The sequence below is a fragment of the Phyllostomus hastatus genome, unplaced genomic scaffold, assembly GCF_019186645.2.
Source record: "Phyllostomus hastatus isolate PE091 unplaced genomic scaffold, TTU_PhHast_1.1 phas_contig_10, whole genome shotgun sequence".
Lineage (NCBI taxonomy): Eukaryota > Metazoa > Chordata > Mammalia > Chiroptera > Phyllostomidae > Phyllostomus > Phyllostomus hastatus.
The window spans coordinates 285,956-305,364 of record NW_025333499.1 but is presented as its reverse complement, the minus strand read 5'-3'; the positions used below and the strand labels follow the sequence as shown (position 1 = coordinate 305,364).

Genomic DNA, 19,409 nt, shown 5'->3' with positions numbered 1-19,409 from the left:
ATTGATATACTAGAGTAGTGGAAAAATAATAATAAAAGTGAGATATTTTGTTGGTAAATTTAGGACTGTAATCCATGAGTTATATCCAGGTAAATGCTGCAGCTACAAGCAAGCTCTGCAGAGTGTTCTTGAGGCAAACGTAAATGGGTTAATTCTTAATGCACTAGCTGAAATTAGCTCACTATTCGAGATTACTTTAAAAGGGGGCTTATAATTCTGCATATGAGCCCCTGCAATTCCTTTATTCTTCCAGTAAAGAAACTAAATGGTAAAGGATGGAAATTTGTACATAAAAGATCTCAGAGCTGTAAATAAAATAGTTATTCCCAGGCATCCTGAGGTTCCAAGTACAGACACCCTATTATCAGCCATTTCTGAGGACTGCCAATTATTTTTCAGTAATATATTTACGCAGCGCCTTTTTTGGCATTTTTGTAGACAGAGTTAATATCTCTTTGCCTTCACCTGGGAAGATTGCCAATTTACTTGGATTGTATGCCCCAGGGATATAGAGTCCAACCTATTTCTCTCAGATACTAAAGGCTGATTTATATTTTTTAAAGATTTTATTTATCTATTTTTAGAGAGAGGGGAAGAGAAGGAGAAAGAGAAATATCAATGTGTGGTTGCCTCTCACACACCCCCTAGTAGGGACCTGGCCTGAAACCCAGGCACCTACCCTGACTGGGAATTGTACAGGTGACCCTTTGTTTCACCGCCCGCGCTCAATCCACTGAGCTACATCAGCCAAGACTAAATAATGTTGATTTTCCCAGGGGTTTCACTTTAATCCAATATGTCTATTATTTACTTTTATGCTCTAGGACATTACTAGATTCCCCAAAGGACACAATTTACCTATTACAACAGCTAGTTGTAAAAAGACATAAGGTCTCAAAGGACAAGCTTCAATTCTTTTTGCTCCAAGTAAAATAAATATCTAAGTCATCTTCTATCTAAAAATGGGCTACTAATTAATCCTGAAAATATTCAGAAGAATACTATCCTTTCTTCTTCCAAAAAACAAGAAGCAGCTTAGAGGTTGTATGGGGTTAACTGGATATTGTTGGCAACTAGGTTCCAAATTTTTCATTAATGGCTCAACCTCTATATGCTTTATTAAAATCAGATTGAGCTGATCAAATCTAATGGAATCCTGAAGGGAAACAAGCTGTAGAGTCTCTAAAGGAACAATTATCTAAAGTTCCTTCTTGGGGACACCCTAATTATAAATTTTCTCTTCCTTTTCATACATGAAAAAAAGGAAATGTTTTAGGAGTCCTAAATCAGAAACATTCAGCTCATCATAGGCCTATAGGATATTAAAGCCAGTAATTAGACTCAGTAGCAAAGGGGTTCTCTCCCTGTATGAAGCCCATCTCTGCTACAGCCATGTTTTGCAAATAAATAGAAGAAATAGTTATGGTTTCCACTTTAACCATTTATGTCCCTCATCTTGTTGAATCTTTGCTAAACTCTCAGGATACTCAGCATTACTCAGTCAGCCAACTGGTTTCTTATGAAGCACTCCTTCTTTCTGCACATAATATTACTTTAACTGATGTAGCAGTCCTAACCCAGCAACTTTACTACCTTTATTACAGGAGAAGACACCCATGATTATATTTTACTTACTGATCACTTTCTTGCTTCTAGGAATGATTTACAGAAAACTCTTACTGATAATGCTGACTTAATTTGGCTTGCAGATGGATCTTAAAGATGAACAGAGTAATTACAGAACTAAATATCCAGTAACTTAAATCCATTGTGGGTTTAATTAAAATTTTCTGATTACCTTATATAAAATGTTCCCAACAAGCTGAATTAACTGCTCTAACTCAAATCTTTCAATTGGCCAAAGATCAAATAGCCAATATTTACACTGATAGTTTCTATGCTTTTGATGTAGCTCATGAATTTAGAATGCTATGGAAGCAACAAGGGTTCTTAACTTCCTTAAGACTGTCTATAAAACATAATTTAAAAAAACAGGTTGCAGAATTATTAGATGCCATACAGCAATTGATAAAATTTGCAGCTAATGATATTCTAGGACATTCTAAAGCTACCACCATGGAAGCAAAAGGGAATCATTTATCTGATGCTGCAGCAAAACAAGCAGCAGTAAGCAATCAAATTATCCAAACATGATAATGTTCTTTGCTCCCTGCTAAATTAGTAAAAAACTTGTTTTTTCAGTTCCAAAAGACAGCTACAGAAGAGTAAAAGAAGATATGAAAATGAAAGGGGGGAACCTTTTACTCAAACAATCAGATATGGTTTGGACCAGTGAAGAACCAATCTTACTTATAAGGAATTCAATTACCTATACTACTTCATGTACATAAACTAACACATTGGGGTTCTGAAAAGATGATTTCATGGAGTAAACAATACTATAAGAAGCCTTCTACTACTCACAAAGTGTATAGCAGATATTCTATCTGTCCAAAATATAATCCTGGAAATCCACTTCATGGATCCTGGGGACATTTTTTATTCCCTTTAGCTCCATTCACAATATGGCAATTTGATTGTATCCAAATACCACCATCTTAAGGATGCAAATATGTTAGTTATGATTTGTATGTTCTCTCATTGGATTAAGACATTCTCTTGCAGGAGAACAACAGCCTTAATAAGTAGGTATATTTTTATTGGAAAAAATAATTCCCAGTTGGGGAATTCCCTCTGAGTTACATAATGATGGAGGGACTCATTTCACTGGGCAAATAATGCAATTCATTTGTAACATATGGCCTATTGTACAGCATTTTTATTGTAGTTGCCACCACTATTACTCTGGATTGGTGGAATGTACAAATGTACAATTAAAACTCAACTAGTGATGATGAACTCCTCCAACTTGACCTTATCTGAGAAGCACTTTATCTGCCCTTCCATTCTAAATGAAAGCTTTGCTGGATTGAGCAATCTTGGCATCATCACCAAGCCCTTATTATATCAAATGTTAAAGGAACTTATCTAAGAAAAAGAAGATAAAAAATATGAACAGTAAAATGACAGCAAACTCACAATTATTAACAACCACACCTAAAACAAACACAAAAACAAACTAAGCAAACAACTAGAACAGGAACAGAACCACAGAAATGGAGATCATATGGAGGGTTATCAATAGGGGAGTGGGAGGAGGAGAGAGGGGGAAAAGGTACAGAGAATAAGTAGCATAGTTGGCAGGTAGAAAATAGGCAGGGGGGAGGGTAAGAATCATATGGGAGATGTAGAAGCTAAAGAACTTATGACCCATGGACATGAACTAAAGGGGGGATGTGGGTGGGAGAGGGTGTGAAGGGGGGAAATGGGACAACTGTAATAGCATAATCAATAAAATATATTAAAAAACTCAACTAGCTAATTTTTTTAAAGCTTTTAATCTTCCTTAACCAAAAGATCTCCCTATTGTTCTCTTCAACCTGAGGTCTACCTCTTTTGGTAAACATAGCCTTTCTCCATATGAAATATGAACAGTAAGGGACTTAGATAAGTCCCTTTAACATTTCATATGAAATATGGAGAAAGATCAGTCTATGCATCTGGATGAAGGATTATATGAACCAACCTTATTAAGAGGAGATGCTTTGGGGACTTCTGGCCAAGATGGAGGCATAGGTACACACACTGTGCCTCCTTGAACAACCAAAATAAGGACAGCAACAATTTAGAAACAAGATAACAACCGGAACTGACAAAATTGAATTGCATGGAAGTCGGACAACCAAGAAGTTAAAGTAGACACATTAATTCAGACCAGTAGGAAGAGCAGAGTTGGGCAGAGAGTGGTTGTGGCATAAAAAACAGTGGCACTGGGTGTGCAAGACCACAGCGGGCAGATCCTGGGCATGCAGGCAGTGGCTGGCAGACCCCAGGCCCAGGTGGCAATGGGCAGACCCAGCCAGGCGGCGATTGTGAAGAGAGGCACTGTGCACCATGTGGCTGGCTGACCGGGGGGTCCCAGGGTCCCAGCGCTGGGAAATAGAGCCTCAGGGCACTGATTGAAAACACCTGTGGAGGTTGAGGTGCAGGGAGAGACTCCCAGCCTCACAGGAGAGTTCACTGGAGAGACCCATGGGGTCCTAGAATGTGCACAAGCCCACCCTCATGGGAATGAGCACCAGAATGGCCCAGTTTGCTTGGGGGAAGTGGCAGAAGGGACTGAAATCCGACAGAGAGCAGAGAAAGCGCCATTGCTCAATCTCGGACCCCGCCCCCACAGACAGCCTCACAACCCAGCGATGTGGGCTATCCTGCCCTGGTGAACACCTAAGGCTTCACCCCTCATACGTAACAGGCGCGACAAGAAAAAAAATGTCCCCAACGGAAGAACATATCAAAGCTCCACAGCAAATACAACTAAGTGACTAAGAGGTAGCCAACCTATCAGATGCACAATTCAAAGCACTGGTGATCAGTATGCTCACAGAATTGGTTGAATTTGGTCACAAACTAGATGAAAAAGTGAAGGCTATGTTGAGTGAAATGAAGGAAAATGTACAGGGAACCAATAGTGATGAGAAGAAAACTGGGACTCACATCAATGGAGTAGACCAGAAGGAAGAAAGAAACAACCAAACAGAAAAGAATGAAGAAATAAGAATTTTTAAAAAATGAGGAGAAGCTTAGGAACCTCCAGGATATCTTTAAATGTTCCAACATCTGAATTATAGGGGTACCAGAAGGGAACAGGAAGAGCAACAAGTGGAAAAGTTATTTGAACAAATAATAAAGGAGAACTTCCCCAATCTGGCAAAGGAAATAGACTTCCAGGAAGTCCAGGAAGCTCAGAGAGTCCCATAGAAGTTGTACCCAAGGAGGAACACACCAAGGCACATTGTAATTACATTAGCCAAGGTAAAAATGAAGGAGAGAATCCTAGAAGCAGCAAGAGATAAGGAGACAGTAACCTACAAAGGAATTCCCATGAGACTGTCAGCTGATTCCTCAAAAGAGACCTTGCAGACAAGAAGGGGCTGGAAAGAAGTATTCCAAGTCATGAAAGGCAAGGACCTACATCCAAGATTGCTCTATCCAGCAAAGTTTTCATTTAGAATGGAAGGGCAGATAAAGTGCTTCTCAGATAAGGTCAAGTTAAAGGAGTTCATCATCACCAAGCCCTTATTTTATGAAATGTTAAAGGGACTTACCTGAGAAAAAGAAGATAAGAAACATGAATAGTAAAATGACAGCAAACTCACAATTATTAACAACCACACCCAAAACAAAAACAAAAACTAACTAAGCAAACAACTAGAACAGGAACAGAACCACAGAAATGGAGATCACATGGAGGGTTAGCAACAGGGGAGTGGGAGGAGGAGAGAGGGAGAAAAGGTACAGAGAATAAGTAGCATAGATGGTAGGTGGAAAATAGACGGGGGAGGGCAAGAGTAGTATGGGAAATGTAGAAGCTAAACAACTTATGACCCATGGACATGAACTAAAGGGGGGAATGTGGGTGGGAGAGAGTGTGCAGGGTGGAGGGGAATGAAGGGGGGAAAACGGGACAACTGTAATAGCATAATCAATAAAATATATTAAAAATAAGTATTAAAAAGAGGAGATACTCTGTATTATTTTCAAGGACTGATTAACCAGCTTAAAGAAATTAATAAATTAGCAATTGATTCATTTGATAGTGTGCTCCTGGGAGACAAAGACTTCAGAGACCATATCTTACAATCAGGTATTATTTATTGGAAAAAACATCTAATAAAAGACTCACCAATCTCATTAGAAGGGACATTATCAGGTTTTACTAACTAACCCATGTACAGCTAAATTTAAAGGGGTTAATTCATGGATGAACATTTCTCATTTCAAAAAGAGGCTTAGCCTGAAATGAATATTTACTCCTGTCTCTGACACTTGTCTCCAACCACAGACATCAGTCTCCTCTAGGATAAGAAGCTACTGACATCAGAGGTAAATAGTTATCCCAAGACATTGACAAGGCTTGTATATCTACAGATCAATATTGAACTCAGAATCCATTTTCATTGTCTTTTTCTGTCTGCTAATGATATTACAACAATATTTTAACTTTTTATTTGGGTTTTTATACACTTCTTAGTTTTTATTGGAAATTGAGGTTTACAGGGTTAAAATTCCTGCAACACCTTAAAATATTTTTTAAATGTTAAATTGCAGAAGCATTGTAAAGTAAGCGATGAAAAACTTCTAATGTATTATGTATGAGTAAACAATGATTGTAAACTAAATAAATAGTTGGGGCTATGGGCTCTAGGAAACCTAAGTTGGTGGCTTGTTTTCTTTCCAGCTCCCTGGCATCAACATCATGCATTTTAGCTGGACTTAGAAGAAGGAATTTATAAGCTGACATTACTGAAAAAGGCAACTTAATATTGCTACCGAATAAGATAGCTTTTAATACTCTTTTTATGGCCCATGTAAATGTTATGCTATGTCATATATAGCAAAATGAAACAGAAGGCAAAACTCAGATCATGATAGTTCACAGGAAAGAAATGAGCAGGGCATTTCTGCTCCCCCCCCCCCACAATGAAGGCCACAAGACCTGACTGGATTCCATTTACCTGCCCTTCCCTTTTGTCAAAAAATTTAGTTTTCAGCCCCTGGCTGGTGTAGCTCAGTGGATTGAGCGTGGGCTGCGAACCAAAGTGTCGCAGGTTCGATTCCCAGTCAGGGCACATGCCTGGGTTGCAGGCCACGGTCCCCAGCAACCACACATTGATGTTTCTCTCTCTCTTTCCCACTTCCTTCCCTCTCTAAAAATAAATAAAATCTTAAAAAAATTTAGTTTTCACTCACACCTTACAGATCCAGTATTGCTCCATCCCCAATGGTCCACTGTTTCAACAAGACATCAATAGTGAGACTTCCTAGGAATGAGTCTTCCTGGTGCTGTGAGATCACCCTTTCTGACCAAAAGGTTATACATAAATGCATCCTTCAGATTATTGTATGACCACAATGGGGAATTGTGAATGAAAAAGGGGTTCTATAGAAAGTAACCTCACAAGGTGATCTAATAAATTCCTAAGTTGGCAGGTCATGTAACTAGTTACTTTCTGACTTATTCTATTACTTTCTATAGAACCAGGTGGCTAGTTACTCTCTCTGATATTCCAATTAGCATAATGCCCTCAAGTTCTCTTCATGTTGTCACAAATGGCAAGATTTTATTATTTTTATTGCTAAATAATATTCTGTTGTGTGTATAATATATAAACATTTTATTTACCTATTCATGAACACTTATGCAGTTTCTGTATCTTTGCTATTATAAATAATATGTTGAGTTTTACACTTGAAACCTGTATGGTTTTGCAAATCAATGATACCCAAAGAAACCCAATAAACTACTACAATGAACATAGGGGTGCATATATCTTTTCAAGTTAGTGTTTTTCTTTTCTTCGGGTAAATACCCAGAACTGGAATTTCTGACTCATATGGTAGTGCCATTTTTAGCAGGGGTTTTTTTGTTGTTGTTGTTTTTTAGGAACCTCCATACTATTTTCCATAGTGGCTGAATCAATTTACATTCCAGTCAAGAATTCACAAGGGTTCCCTTTTTTCCCCACATCCTCACCAACACTTGTTCTTTTTTTTTTTTTTTCAAATAGACATTCTAAAACATGGGAGGTGGTATCTTTTTGCAGTTTTGATTTACATTTCCCTAATGATTATTGATGTTAATCACCTTTTCTTACCTATTGGCCAGCTGTATGTCTTTTTTGGGAAAATATGTCTATTTCGATTCTCTGTCCATATTTTTGCCAGGTTGTTTTTTTATTGCTATTGAAATGAGTTCTTTACATATTTTGGATGTTAATCCCTTATCAGATATATGATTTGCTTATATTTTCTCCCATTTCATAGGTTTCCTTTCATTTTGATTATTTCCTTTGCTACACAAGCTTTTTAGCTTGCTGTAGCCCCCCTTGTTTATTTTTGTTATTGCTGCCTTTTCTGTGTCAAAAAAAAAAAAACAACTCATCACCGAGTCAAATGTCAAGCTTAATGCCTATATTTTCTTTTAGGAGTTTTATGGTTTCAGGTCTTACATTCCAGTCTTTAATCAATTTTGAATTATTTTTTGTGTATGGTGTAAAATAGTGGTTGTTTGGAGCTCCAGTGGTGCAACCAGTTGACATGCAGTACTTATAAAATAGTGGTCATTTCATTCTTTTGCATGCTTTATTGTCTGGTTTTCTCAATACCATTTACTGAAGAGACTATCCTTTCCCCTTTGTATTGTTTTGGTTGTTCTTTTTTTTTTTTTTTTAAAAAGCAACAACAGGCAAAAAGGAGTCACTTTAAACTCCATGTCACCAAACCAAGACTTCATACCTAACTTGATGTTTGTTGATTTGTTAATGATGGCCATTCTGACCAGTGTGAAGTGGTATCTCATTGTGGTTTTAATTTGCATGTCTCTGATGGTTCGTGATGCTGAGCATCTCTTCATACATCTATAAGCCCTCTGTATGTCCTCCTTGGAGAAGTGTCTGTTCAGGTAAAACTGTGGTACATATATACAATGGAATACTATGCAGCAGAAAGAACTCATACCCTTCGTGACAGCATGGATGGAACTAGAGATCATCATGCTAAGTGAAATAAGCCAGGCAGTGAAAGACAAATACCATATATTACCTGTAAGTGGAACCTAACCAACAAAACAAACCAACAAGCAAAATAGAACCAGATACATGGAAATAAGGAAAAAACTGACAGTGACCAGAGGGGAGGGAAGAGAATAACGGGGAAAGGGGAAGGGTCTAGTCAAGGAACATATATAAAGGACCCATGGACACGGACATTAGGGTGGGGATTGACTGCAGGAGTGGGGGCGTAGGCAGGGCAGGAGAGAGCAACAGGGAAAAAAACTTGGACAACTGTGATCAAACAAAAATAAAAAATAAATAAATGATTTCCAAAATAAAAAAAAATGCCTAACTTGATTACAGCTTCAGCATCTCCCAGGAATGGAATCTTAAAGCTACAATCTGGAAGTACGTGGTCACACTAGTAAGGTAATCTGCCTGACTGACCCCTAAAGGAAGGTGACCTTACTACAACCAGTCCACATTTGGCTGGTATAACTTCCTTGTCCTTTTCCCATGGTCCTGTAAAAGTCTTTAATTTTGGACAGCTCCTCGAAGCTTCTTTTGTCTGCTTAATGGAATGATACCTGATTCATGAATCATTGATTAAAGGCAGTAAGATATTTACATTTATTGTTTAGACAGTATTCTTGGCCTTTTTGGTCACAAATTAATTGACCATATACATATGGGTTTACTTCTGGGTTCTTAACTTTGTTCCATTGATCTATGTGTGTTTATGCCAATACCATACTATTTTGATTACTGGAGCTTTGTAATATACTTTGAACTCAAAGTGTGATGCTTCCAACTATGTTCTTTCCCAAGACTGCTCTGGCTGTTTAGGGCCTTTTGTTGTTCCTTACAAATTTAAGATTTGTTTGTTCTACTTCTGTGAGAAATTCCATGTTATTTTGTTAGGGAATGCATTGAATCTGTATATTTGTTTAGGTAGAATGGACATTTTAACAATATTAATTCTTTTAATTCACGAGCACAATATCTTTCTATTAATTTGCATCATCTTAAATTTTTATGATTAATGTCTTCTAGTTAAATCAACTAAACAATTCACACAGGAATCAAAGAGGGATTAAAATATCACCTTTAATATATTGTTAAATGAAAAAGCAAACTACAAAACAGCATGAATAGAATGCCACCATTTGTATAAAAAAACTGATAAACACACACACATAATATGCTTGTAAATACATGGATTATCTTTGGAATGATACATAGTAACTGGTAACTGTAGTTACTTTTGGTATATAAGACTGAGGGACTGAGGTAAGGGTGGGAAGGAGGAAAGGAGACCTACCTTTTACTGCACATTTTTGTACTGTTTCATTTTTACCAGAGACATGTGTTTTTGTCCAAAAACAATTTATATATTAACATTTTTTAAATAATAAAAAGATACCAGCTTTATTACTGATACGAGACCATGGTTTAGACCTGAGCTTGAAATGAACTTCTACCCCTAGTCTAAAATAGACATTTACCTATACATGTAATGAAGGACTACATTCTTTCCCATACCTTGCTGTGAGGAATGAGCTGAGAAGCCAACAGGAGCCTAAGCTGCTTATCCATAATACCTTTTTTTCAACTTTACCAAGTTATTCCTCCTCCCATATGGAAGACTGAATGAGAGGCAAGTGGAAATGGGTAGAAGTTTTCTTCCAAATACTTTTGAGAAGTCTTTTTTCTTGAGTCAGAAACATGAAGAAAGACATAAGATATATCCCATCATATACATGGATATTTTATTCTCTGAGCTACGGTGGTCAACACCCAAGACTATAGGTAACAAACAGAGCTTGGCTGTCCCCAATGGGAGAGACCAGTAGTATTTTAGGTTTGTACCAAATCATAGATATAGATATGGAAATCATCACCAAATTGGATGAAATACACAGAAGGTTTTGCTTCTACCTGATGAATGACCATTCCAGTTCTCTTGGAGCCATTGTCTTTGGCATATTCCACCTGTTTGCCAACTATGCTGTCTATGACTTCTGGCTCCCTCTCTGCAGGAGAGGAATCATTGGAATCAGGAAGGATACGTAGGTCACCATCTTTATAATCATCTAATAGCTGGTACATATATAATATGGGATCCTTCTCATAGGTAATGTAAAACCATGTTTTCATGACAGATGCCTGAGCTAAGACCATCCCACTCCATTCATTTTTGGAGCCTTCCTCTGTCTAAAAAATATGTTCCACTGCTTTGCTAATAATAATGTCTGTTAAGTATGTACCACGGATTCTAGATGATGAAACCCTATTAGGAAAGACTTCAAGTGATGACACTCTCATCTCTGTGCAGTTCTAATCCATAAACACAGTCAAATCCATCATATTTGATAAGATACAGAGAGGGGTTTGCAGGTACCTGATCCAGAACAGTTCTCTTCCACTGTGTTAGTGGTTCATCTCCATCTTTCCATCCGTGCTGAATTCTGCAGCCCACGATGCTCCTCCGAGGTTGGGAAGGTGGTCTGCTCCTGTGATTCTTGTGTGCAGCCTTTCTCTTCATCATGGTAACAGGCACACTCGCATTCCTTGAGCCTGTTCTGGACTGCTGCCCTACAGCCGCCTTTCCAAATGGGGCCTTCTTACCTGATAGGAGAATAGTAGCAAAGCAGGCCAAGAAAGGGAATTTTAAAAAAATAAATTCAATGGATGACACAATGGGCTTTATCTCCTAATTAGTTCACTCTGTGCACCCACACATAAGTATCTCCTGAAAGTTACACAGGAAAGCTGGAAATCAAGACATCCTGTAATAACCTTCCTCCCCAGTTCATTCCAGCTAGCTAGAACGAGGGAGTTGCTGTTAGGGTTACAAAAACAGGGGGCATCCACTACTCCTCTCTGCCCAAATTCCAACACCATCTATGCCAGATGGTCCAGACTCCCCAAAACTAAGTATCTTGGGCCTCATGTGCCCATATACAGCACTTCTCTGCTCCCTGGGCGTGAGCCTCTGTGGAAAGAGGATCAGCAGGCATTGGGCCAGGAGCTTGCTGAAGCTGCTTGGAGAGAATCCGAAGACAAGGAGCGGAGCGTGCCTAGGAGGCTGCCGGGCACACCAAGAGGATGATGGCTGTGTCTCCAGCATGCCTCCCGGAGGGCGGCAGACACCCCTCTGCCACATTAGGATTCCACCAGCAGCTACTGCTGCAGCAGTCTCCCTCCTTCCCGTAGCACAGCTTCCTGCCAGGAGGGAGGCCTCGTCTTCCTGCCAAACAACGTGTGCCCCCTCTAACTCTCACGCCCACCTTTGCCCCAGGCTGGGGTAGCTGGTTGCCTCCTGGACCCTCCCCTTTTCAAATTCCTGAGCAGTCTGGCCCACAACAACCCCACCCTCCCTTTCTCCAGTTCAGGACCCCCAGACTCCCCACCCCACTCCACCCAACCCCTACATCTGTGCCCCTGCCCCATCTGTTTTCCATCTAGGAATTCGCCTTTTCCTTTACCTGGTGTTTTCTGGAATTATTTATCTTCAGAAACCTGCCTTTCCTTGTCATTTAAAGGGATTTGTGGAAGAATGAGAAAAATGCACCAGTGCCTTGTATAGCATCTTGACCCAATCCCTAGGCAATTTTTACTGATTTGTCATTTCTGGACTTTACCCATGAGAATATTTTTTTCATTTTCTCTTTTCCCCTGCTTTTTCCCTCCACCGATTGCAAAAGAATTGTATGCATAATGCTGGCATGATATGAAATACTGAAAATTGACATGAAGAAAATAAGAAGTGGAAGTGCACCACCCTTTCCCTGCAGTTCAGCAAAATATAACACTTTCCATTGCCTTTTTAATAAAGTCTTACAAAGCTGGAAGAATTTTGCAGATGCACTTTCATGGTGTGCCTTTTTTCACATAGAATAGACATTTGCTCAGTTTATTAGATATTGTCTGAAACATTTTTGTAGTAGCTTCAATAATATCACTGTAAGGATATTTTCATGATTTAACCATTCTCTCCAATCTTCAGATGTTTAGATTTTTAGACAAAAACTTATAAATAATGCTTGCACAGGAATTATTAATCTGTTCTCTTAAACAGAATAGACGTAAACCTATAATCAAAACAATTACTATAATTACAATAGGAATTTAATATTTCAACACTAAAATTATAAATCTATGGGAAAAAACTTACCATTTAGAAGTGATGCAATAATTTTTTTCCATTACAGCCATCTTAATTGTGTCACAGGTGGGCACAGGTAACCAGGTTCTACTTTATCGGGACAAAGAATTGAACCAAACACCCAGAGTTTATAGCAGAGAACATGGGAGCAGGCCAACTCCAAGCAGAGATTGACCTCATGGGCTGGAGGGACTCTATTCTTATAGGGCAGATCCTTCCTGGCTAGTTTTGGTGGGCTTTTCCTGCGCATGTACAAGTAGTTGTATTACTTTAAAGCTACTGCACATGTGGTCTCCCATGATTTTCCCTGATTGGCTGCCAGGGAAAAGGGTCCCACAATGCTACTGAATTGACCCCCATTTTTCCTGGGGTCCCCCTGTACTACGTTCGCCTTTCCCTTCACCAGAGAATTATAGCTCTCCATGTTAGAGATTGGTGAAAAAGAAAGTAGTTATTTATTCAAGTTATACAGTCTAAGAGTAATGACTTAATGTCTTCATCAAAATCCCAAAGTCCCTTAAAACACCCACAAACACACACAGTCCTTCCTTACCCCCTTTGCCCAGTCTGGGGTACCATATCTCAGGGAAAGAAATGGAAGTCCATGGCTCAGCAGCTCCCGGTTCTTCCCAGTAATCTGTGCTTGGCTGATAGGCCTTCCTAGGCTGGTAGGCCTCCCTTGGGATCTCCAGCTAAAGCCACGTGGTGATTCTCTGCTAAAGCTGCATGGTGATTTTTCTCATGGCTACCTGGGGGGGGGGTCCCCCCACTCTGGCCAACGCCACCTGGTTCTCCTCACTGCCACAGCCACATGTTCCCTCTCCTTACATGGCTGCAGGAGTCTCCATTCAGCCAAAGCCGCATGGTTCTTTCTTTAATGGCCACCAAGTCTGGGTTTAAATATCCTTCCAGGTTTACTGGGCTCCATCTTGAGTCTGCGCAGGGGTGGCCCCATGTCATGGAGCCAATTATCTCCAAGCTCTTACGCAGGCACTGTAACTAGGGGGAGTTGTCTCCCAGTTACATCTTGGGGGGAAGTTCCTTCCATCCCCCTGGCTCAGAGCATGGCCACAGCTATTTAACATATCTATGCAAGCAGTTAAAGGTTAGAGATATGTTAAATGACCACACCAGAGGTTAGCTGCAAAGGTTAGTTGCTATGCAAAACAGCTCTCAATGGCTCTGCTCCATATGTTCCTTCCCCCAACTCACACCTGTGGTAGAGGGTGAGGACATCCGATATATCTTTCTAATATTGTCTGGACACCTGGAGTTCTGAACCCCATTACAAGTCCTTCTTTCAGGGGCCCCCTGGCTGCACCCTCCTACAATTGGTATAAAGTAGTATCTTGTTGTGGTTTTAATTTTCATTTACCATAATAATAATGAACATCTTTTCATATATTGACATTTACATTATCTTCTCTGGAGAAATGTCTACTGCAATTCTTTGTTCATTTTTAAATAGGATTATTTGTCTTTTGTTGTTGTGTTGTAAGTGTTTTTTATAAATTCTGGCCCTGAGCAGATATATGATTTAAAAATATTTTCTTCCTTTCTGTGGATTGTCTTTTCACTTTATTGACAGTGTTTTTTGATGAATAGAAGCTTTACATTTTGATGAAATCCAGTTAAGTATTGGTTTTGATTATTGCTTATACTTTTTAAAAATATGAATACATTATTTTTTTAAACTAGGCCACTACGTTTTATTCATAATTGTGATTTAAATGGTTTCATAGTTCATTTTTTAATTGAACTTGTTGCATAGGGGTGACACCGGTTCACAAAACCATACAAGTTTTAAATGTACAACTCAATAAAATATCATTTGCACACTACATTGTGCAAACACCGCCCCAAGCAAAGGCTCCTTCCATCTCTATTTTTCCCCCTTTGCCCACCTTCTCCTAGCCACCACCCACTTTTCCTCTGGTTATTACCACACTGTTGTCTGTGGCTATGTGATACACACATGCACACGCACACACATACACACACACATATATAGGTTAATCCCTTTACCATCTTTCATTTACTCCCCCAACACCCCTACACTCTGACAGCTGTCAGTCTGCTCCATGTATCCATGCCTGTTTTGATTTTGTTCATCAGTTTATTTTGTTCATTAGATCCCAAATGTAAGTGAAATCATGATATTTGTCTTTCTTTTTTAAAAAAAATATTTATTTTTAGACAGAGGGGAAGGGAGGGAGAAAGACAGGGAGAGAAACATCAATGTGTGGTTGCCTATCATGCACCCCCTACCAGGGACCTGGACTGCAACTCAGGTGTATGCACTGACTGGGAATTGAATCAGCGACCCTTTGGTTCACAGGCTGACATTCAATGCACTGAGATACACCAGCCAGGGCATATTTGTCTTTCTATGATTGGGTTATTTCACTTAGCATAATAATATCCAGGTCCAGCATAACAATATCCAGGTCCATCCATGCTGTGACAAAAGTAAGATTTCCTTACTTTTTACAGCTGAGTAGTATTCCATTGTGTAAATGTACCACTGCTGTGGTTTTTTTATCCACTCACCTACTGATAAACAACTGGGCTCTTTCCAGATCTTAGCTATTGAAAACAACACTGCAATGAACATAGAGGTGCATATATTCTTTCAAATTAGCATTTCTCATTTTTTTGGGATACCAGGTCTGTCCAGAAGGTATCCAGCCATGTACTATGAAAAACAGAGACATTTATTAAAGAAGATACAAGATACAAGAAACATTGTACATAGGACAATGATGCCTTAGTCCCCTTCAAAGTAGGCACTTTGGGACCTCACACATTTCTCCCAATTGCCATAAGCTGCCCTGTCACATTTTCCTGAATCTCATCAAGGGTGTGAAATCTATTCCCTTTCAAAGGTGGTTTCAGTTTTAGGAAAAGCCATAAGTCACAGAACACCAAATCTGGGCTGTAGAGGGGCTGAATGACCTGATATTTCACCAAAACAGTCTGCAGGAAGCATGATGCATGAGCCGACACATTGTCTGATGAAGCTGCCAATCAAAAGTTACCGATAGCTGTGGCCTTCTGAATCATTCAAATAGCTTCTATAGAGGATTATTCAAGCTTAACGCTAAATTCATTGCTCTACTCACTCAGTCTTTTGAATGTAACAGCCACACAGTACACATGCTCACTCAATGCCATGTAGCACCCCCACTGACTAAAACAGTGAAGTCATTGTTGTTCAAGCATGTGAATTCCATTCCAGTCTCCTTGGCTGCCAGGTTACATCAATGCCACACAAACTGTTCTCATTATATTAACAATGGCTGGACTTTCCTGGCCAGACCTCATATATTCCAATAAGTGGGATCACTGTGTCAAAAGGCAGTTTCATTTTTAAGTTTTGAGGAAACTCCTTAATGTTTTCCACAGTTGCTACACCAGTCTGCATTCTCACCAACAGTGCACAAGGGTTCCCTATTCCCCACATCCTCCCTAAGTGTTGTTTGTTGATTTATTGATGTTAGCCATTCTGGCATATATGAGGTGATATCTCAGTGTAGTTTTAATTTGTATCTCTCTGATGATAAGTAAGATTGAGCATTTTTTTCCATGTCTATTAGCCATTTGTATATCCTTTTTTGAGAAGTACCTATTCAAGTCCTTTGTACACTTTTTAATTGGGTTGATTGTATTTCCGGTGTTCATTTGTACAAATTCACTACATATTTTGGAAGTTAACCCCTTTGGCAAATATATTCTTCCATTCAGCATATTTGCTTTCCATTTTTTTTATTATTCAGTTACAGTTTCCCCAATTTTTCTGCCATATTCTCACTTGCCCCCTCCAACCCTTGCTCCACAAAACAACCCTTATCACACTGTCCTTCTCCATGGGCCTTGATACATGTTCCTTGACTTGACCCTTCCCCTTCTTTCCCCATTATCTCCTACCCCCTCCCCTCTGGTCACTGCCAGTGTTTTCCTTATTTCCATGTCTCTGGTTCATTTTTGCTCATTTGTTTGTTTTGTTGATTAGGTTTCACTTAAATGTGAGATCATGTGGTATTTGTCTTTCACCACCTGGCTTATTGCACTTAGCATAATAAATACTCTCCTGTTCCATTCATGCTGTCCTGAAAGGTAAGAGTTCCTTCTTTCTATCTTTTGCATAGTATTCCATTGTGTAAATGTACCACAGTTTTTGATCCACTCATTTACTGATGGACACGTAAGCTGTTTCCAGCACTTGGCTATTGTAAATAACACTGCTATGAACACAGGTTGTTTGAATTGGTGTTTCAGGATTCTTAGGGTATAATACCAGCAGTAGGACAGCTGGATCAAAAGGCAGTTCCATATTTCACTTTTTGAAGAAATTCTATACTGTTTTCCACAGCAGCTGTACCAGTCTACACACCCACCAAGAGCACACCAGGGTTCCTTTTTCTCCACAACGTGGCCTGCACTTGTAGCTTGTTGAGTTGTTAATGATGGCCACTCTGACTTAATTTGCATCTCTCTGATGGCTAGTGATGTTGAGCATTCTTTCATATGCCCTCTGTATGTCCTCTTTGGAGAAGTGTCTGCTCAGTTCCTTCGAACATATTTTAATTGGATTGTTTGTCTTCCTGGTGTGGAGTCATGAGAGTTCTTTATATATTTTGGAAATCAAACTCCTGTCCAAGGTATCATTAGCAAATATATTTTCCCATATGGTTGGTTCCCTTTTTATTTTGATGATGTTTTCTTTTTTATGGTTCTTTTTATTTTTATGGTTCTTTTTATTTTTTATTGATTTTTTATTGTTGTTCAAGTACAGTTGTCTCCATTTTCCCCACATCACTACCCTCCACCCCAGACATCCCCAATTCCCACCCTTGATCCTACCCTCCTTTGGCTTTGTTCATGTGTCCTTTATATATGTTCCTGACAACTCTTCCCTCTTTTCCCCTCATTATCCCCTCAGCACAATTTACAATAGCCCAGTGCTGGAAGCAACCTAAGTGCCCATCAGTAAGTGAGTGGATCAAAAAACTATGGTACAGTTACACTATGGAATACTACACAGTAGAAAGGAAGAGGGAGCTCCTATCCTTTGCCACAGCATGGATGTATCTGGAGAGCATTATGCTAAGTGAAATAAGCCAGGCAGTAAAAGACAAACACCATTAGATCTCACCAATAAGTAGAACTTAATCAACAAAACAAACAAGCAAGCACAATGTAACCAGAGACATTGAAATTAAGAACAAACTGATGATCTTCTCTTTAGCCATGCAGCAGCTTTTTAATTTGATGTACTCCCATTTTGTTTATTCTTTTCTTTATGTCCCTTTCTCTAGGAGACATATTGGTGAAAATATTGCTGCATGGGATATGTGAACTTTTCCTTTAGGACTTTTATGGTGTCACGATTATAGTTAAGTCCTTTAACCATCTTCAGTTTATTTTGGTGCATGATGTAAATTGATGGTCTAGTTTCATTTTTTTTTTTTTTTTGCATGTAGCTGTCTAGATCTCCCAACACTGTTTGTTGAAGAGGATATTTTTACTCCATTTTATGCTCCTATACCTTTGTCAAATATTAATTGACCATAGAGACATGGGTTTATTTCTGGGCTTTCTAGTCTGTTCCACTGATGTACACATCTTTTCTTATGCCAGTACCAGGTTGTTTTGAATACAGTGGCCTTGAAATATAGTTTGATATCACGTATTATGATACCTCTTATTTTGTACTTCTTTCTCAAAATTGCTCATGCTGTATGGGGTCATTTATTTTTCCATATAAATTTTTGAAGTATTTGTTCTATATTTGTGAAATATGTTATTGGTATTTTCAAAGGGATTACATTGAATCTATAAATTGCCTTGGTAGTATGCACATCTTGATGATGTTAATTCTTCCAATCCATGTACACAGTATATGATTCCATTTATTTGTGTCTTCCTTAATTTGGTTCTTCAGTGTTCTGTAATTTTCCTAGTATAGGTCTTTTACTAGGTGCTTTATTTTTCTTATTGTTACAACAAATGAGATTTTTTTCCCTTGGTCTCTGTTTCTTATATTTTGTTGTTGGTGTACAAAAATGCCTTCAATTTCTAAATGTTGACTTTGTATCCCACTGCTTTGCCAAATTCGCTTATTAGCTTCAGTAGATTTTTGGTGGAGTCTGTAGGATTTTCTATGTACACTATTATGTCATCTGCAAACAATGACAGTTTTACTTCCTCCTTTCCAATTTGGAAACCTTTTATTTTTTTCCTTGTCTGATCACTGTGTGTCTAGAACTTCCAATACTATGTTGAATAGAAGTGGTGAAAGTGGACATCTTGTCTTGTTCCTGCTCTTTGGGGGAAAAATTTTAGTTTTTGCCCTTTGAATATGATGTAAGCTGTAGGCTTTTCATACGTGGCTTTTATTATGTTGAGGTATGCACCCTCTATTCCCACTTTGCTGAGGGTTTTTATCATAAATTGGTGCTGTACCTTATCAAATGCTTTTTCTGCATCTATTGATATGATTATGTGATTTTTGTTTTCCCCTTTGTTTATGTGATGTACTATGTTGATTTATTTGCAAATATTGAACCATCCTTGCATCCCTGGGATGAAAACCACTTGATCATAGTGTAGGACCTTTTTAATGT

General features: G+C 38.8%; 1 protein-coding gene across 1 annotated transcript; it reads right to left on the bottom strand.

Moving 5' to 3' along the window:
- Positions 1 to 10,472: 10,472 nt before the first annotated feature.
- LOC123814994 (spindlin-3-like) lies at positions 10,473 to 11,226 on the bottom strand. Its single transcript, XM_045833159.1, is given in 2 exon segments — positions 10,473 to 10,938; positions 10,940 to 11,226. Coding segments are annotated over 2 exon segments (690 nt in total). The 5' UTR covers positions 11,164 to 11,226.
- Between the last annotated feature and the right edge of the window lie 8,183 nt (positions 11,227 to 19,409).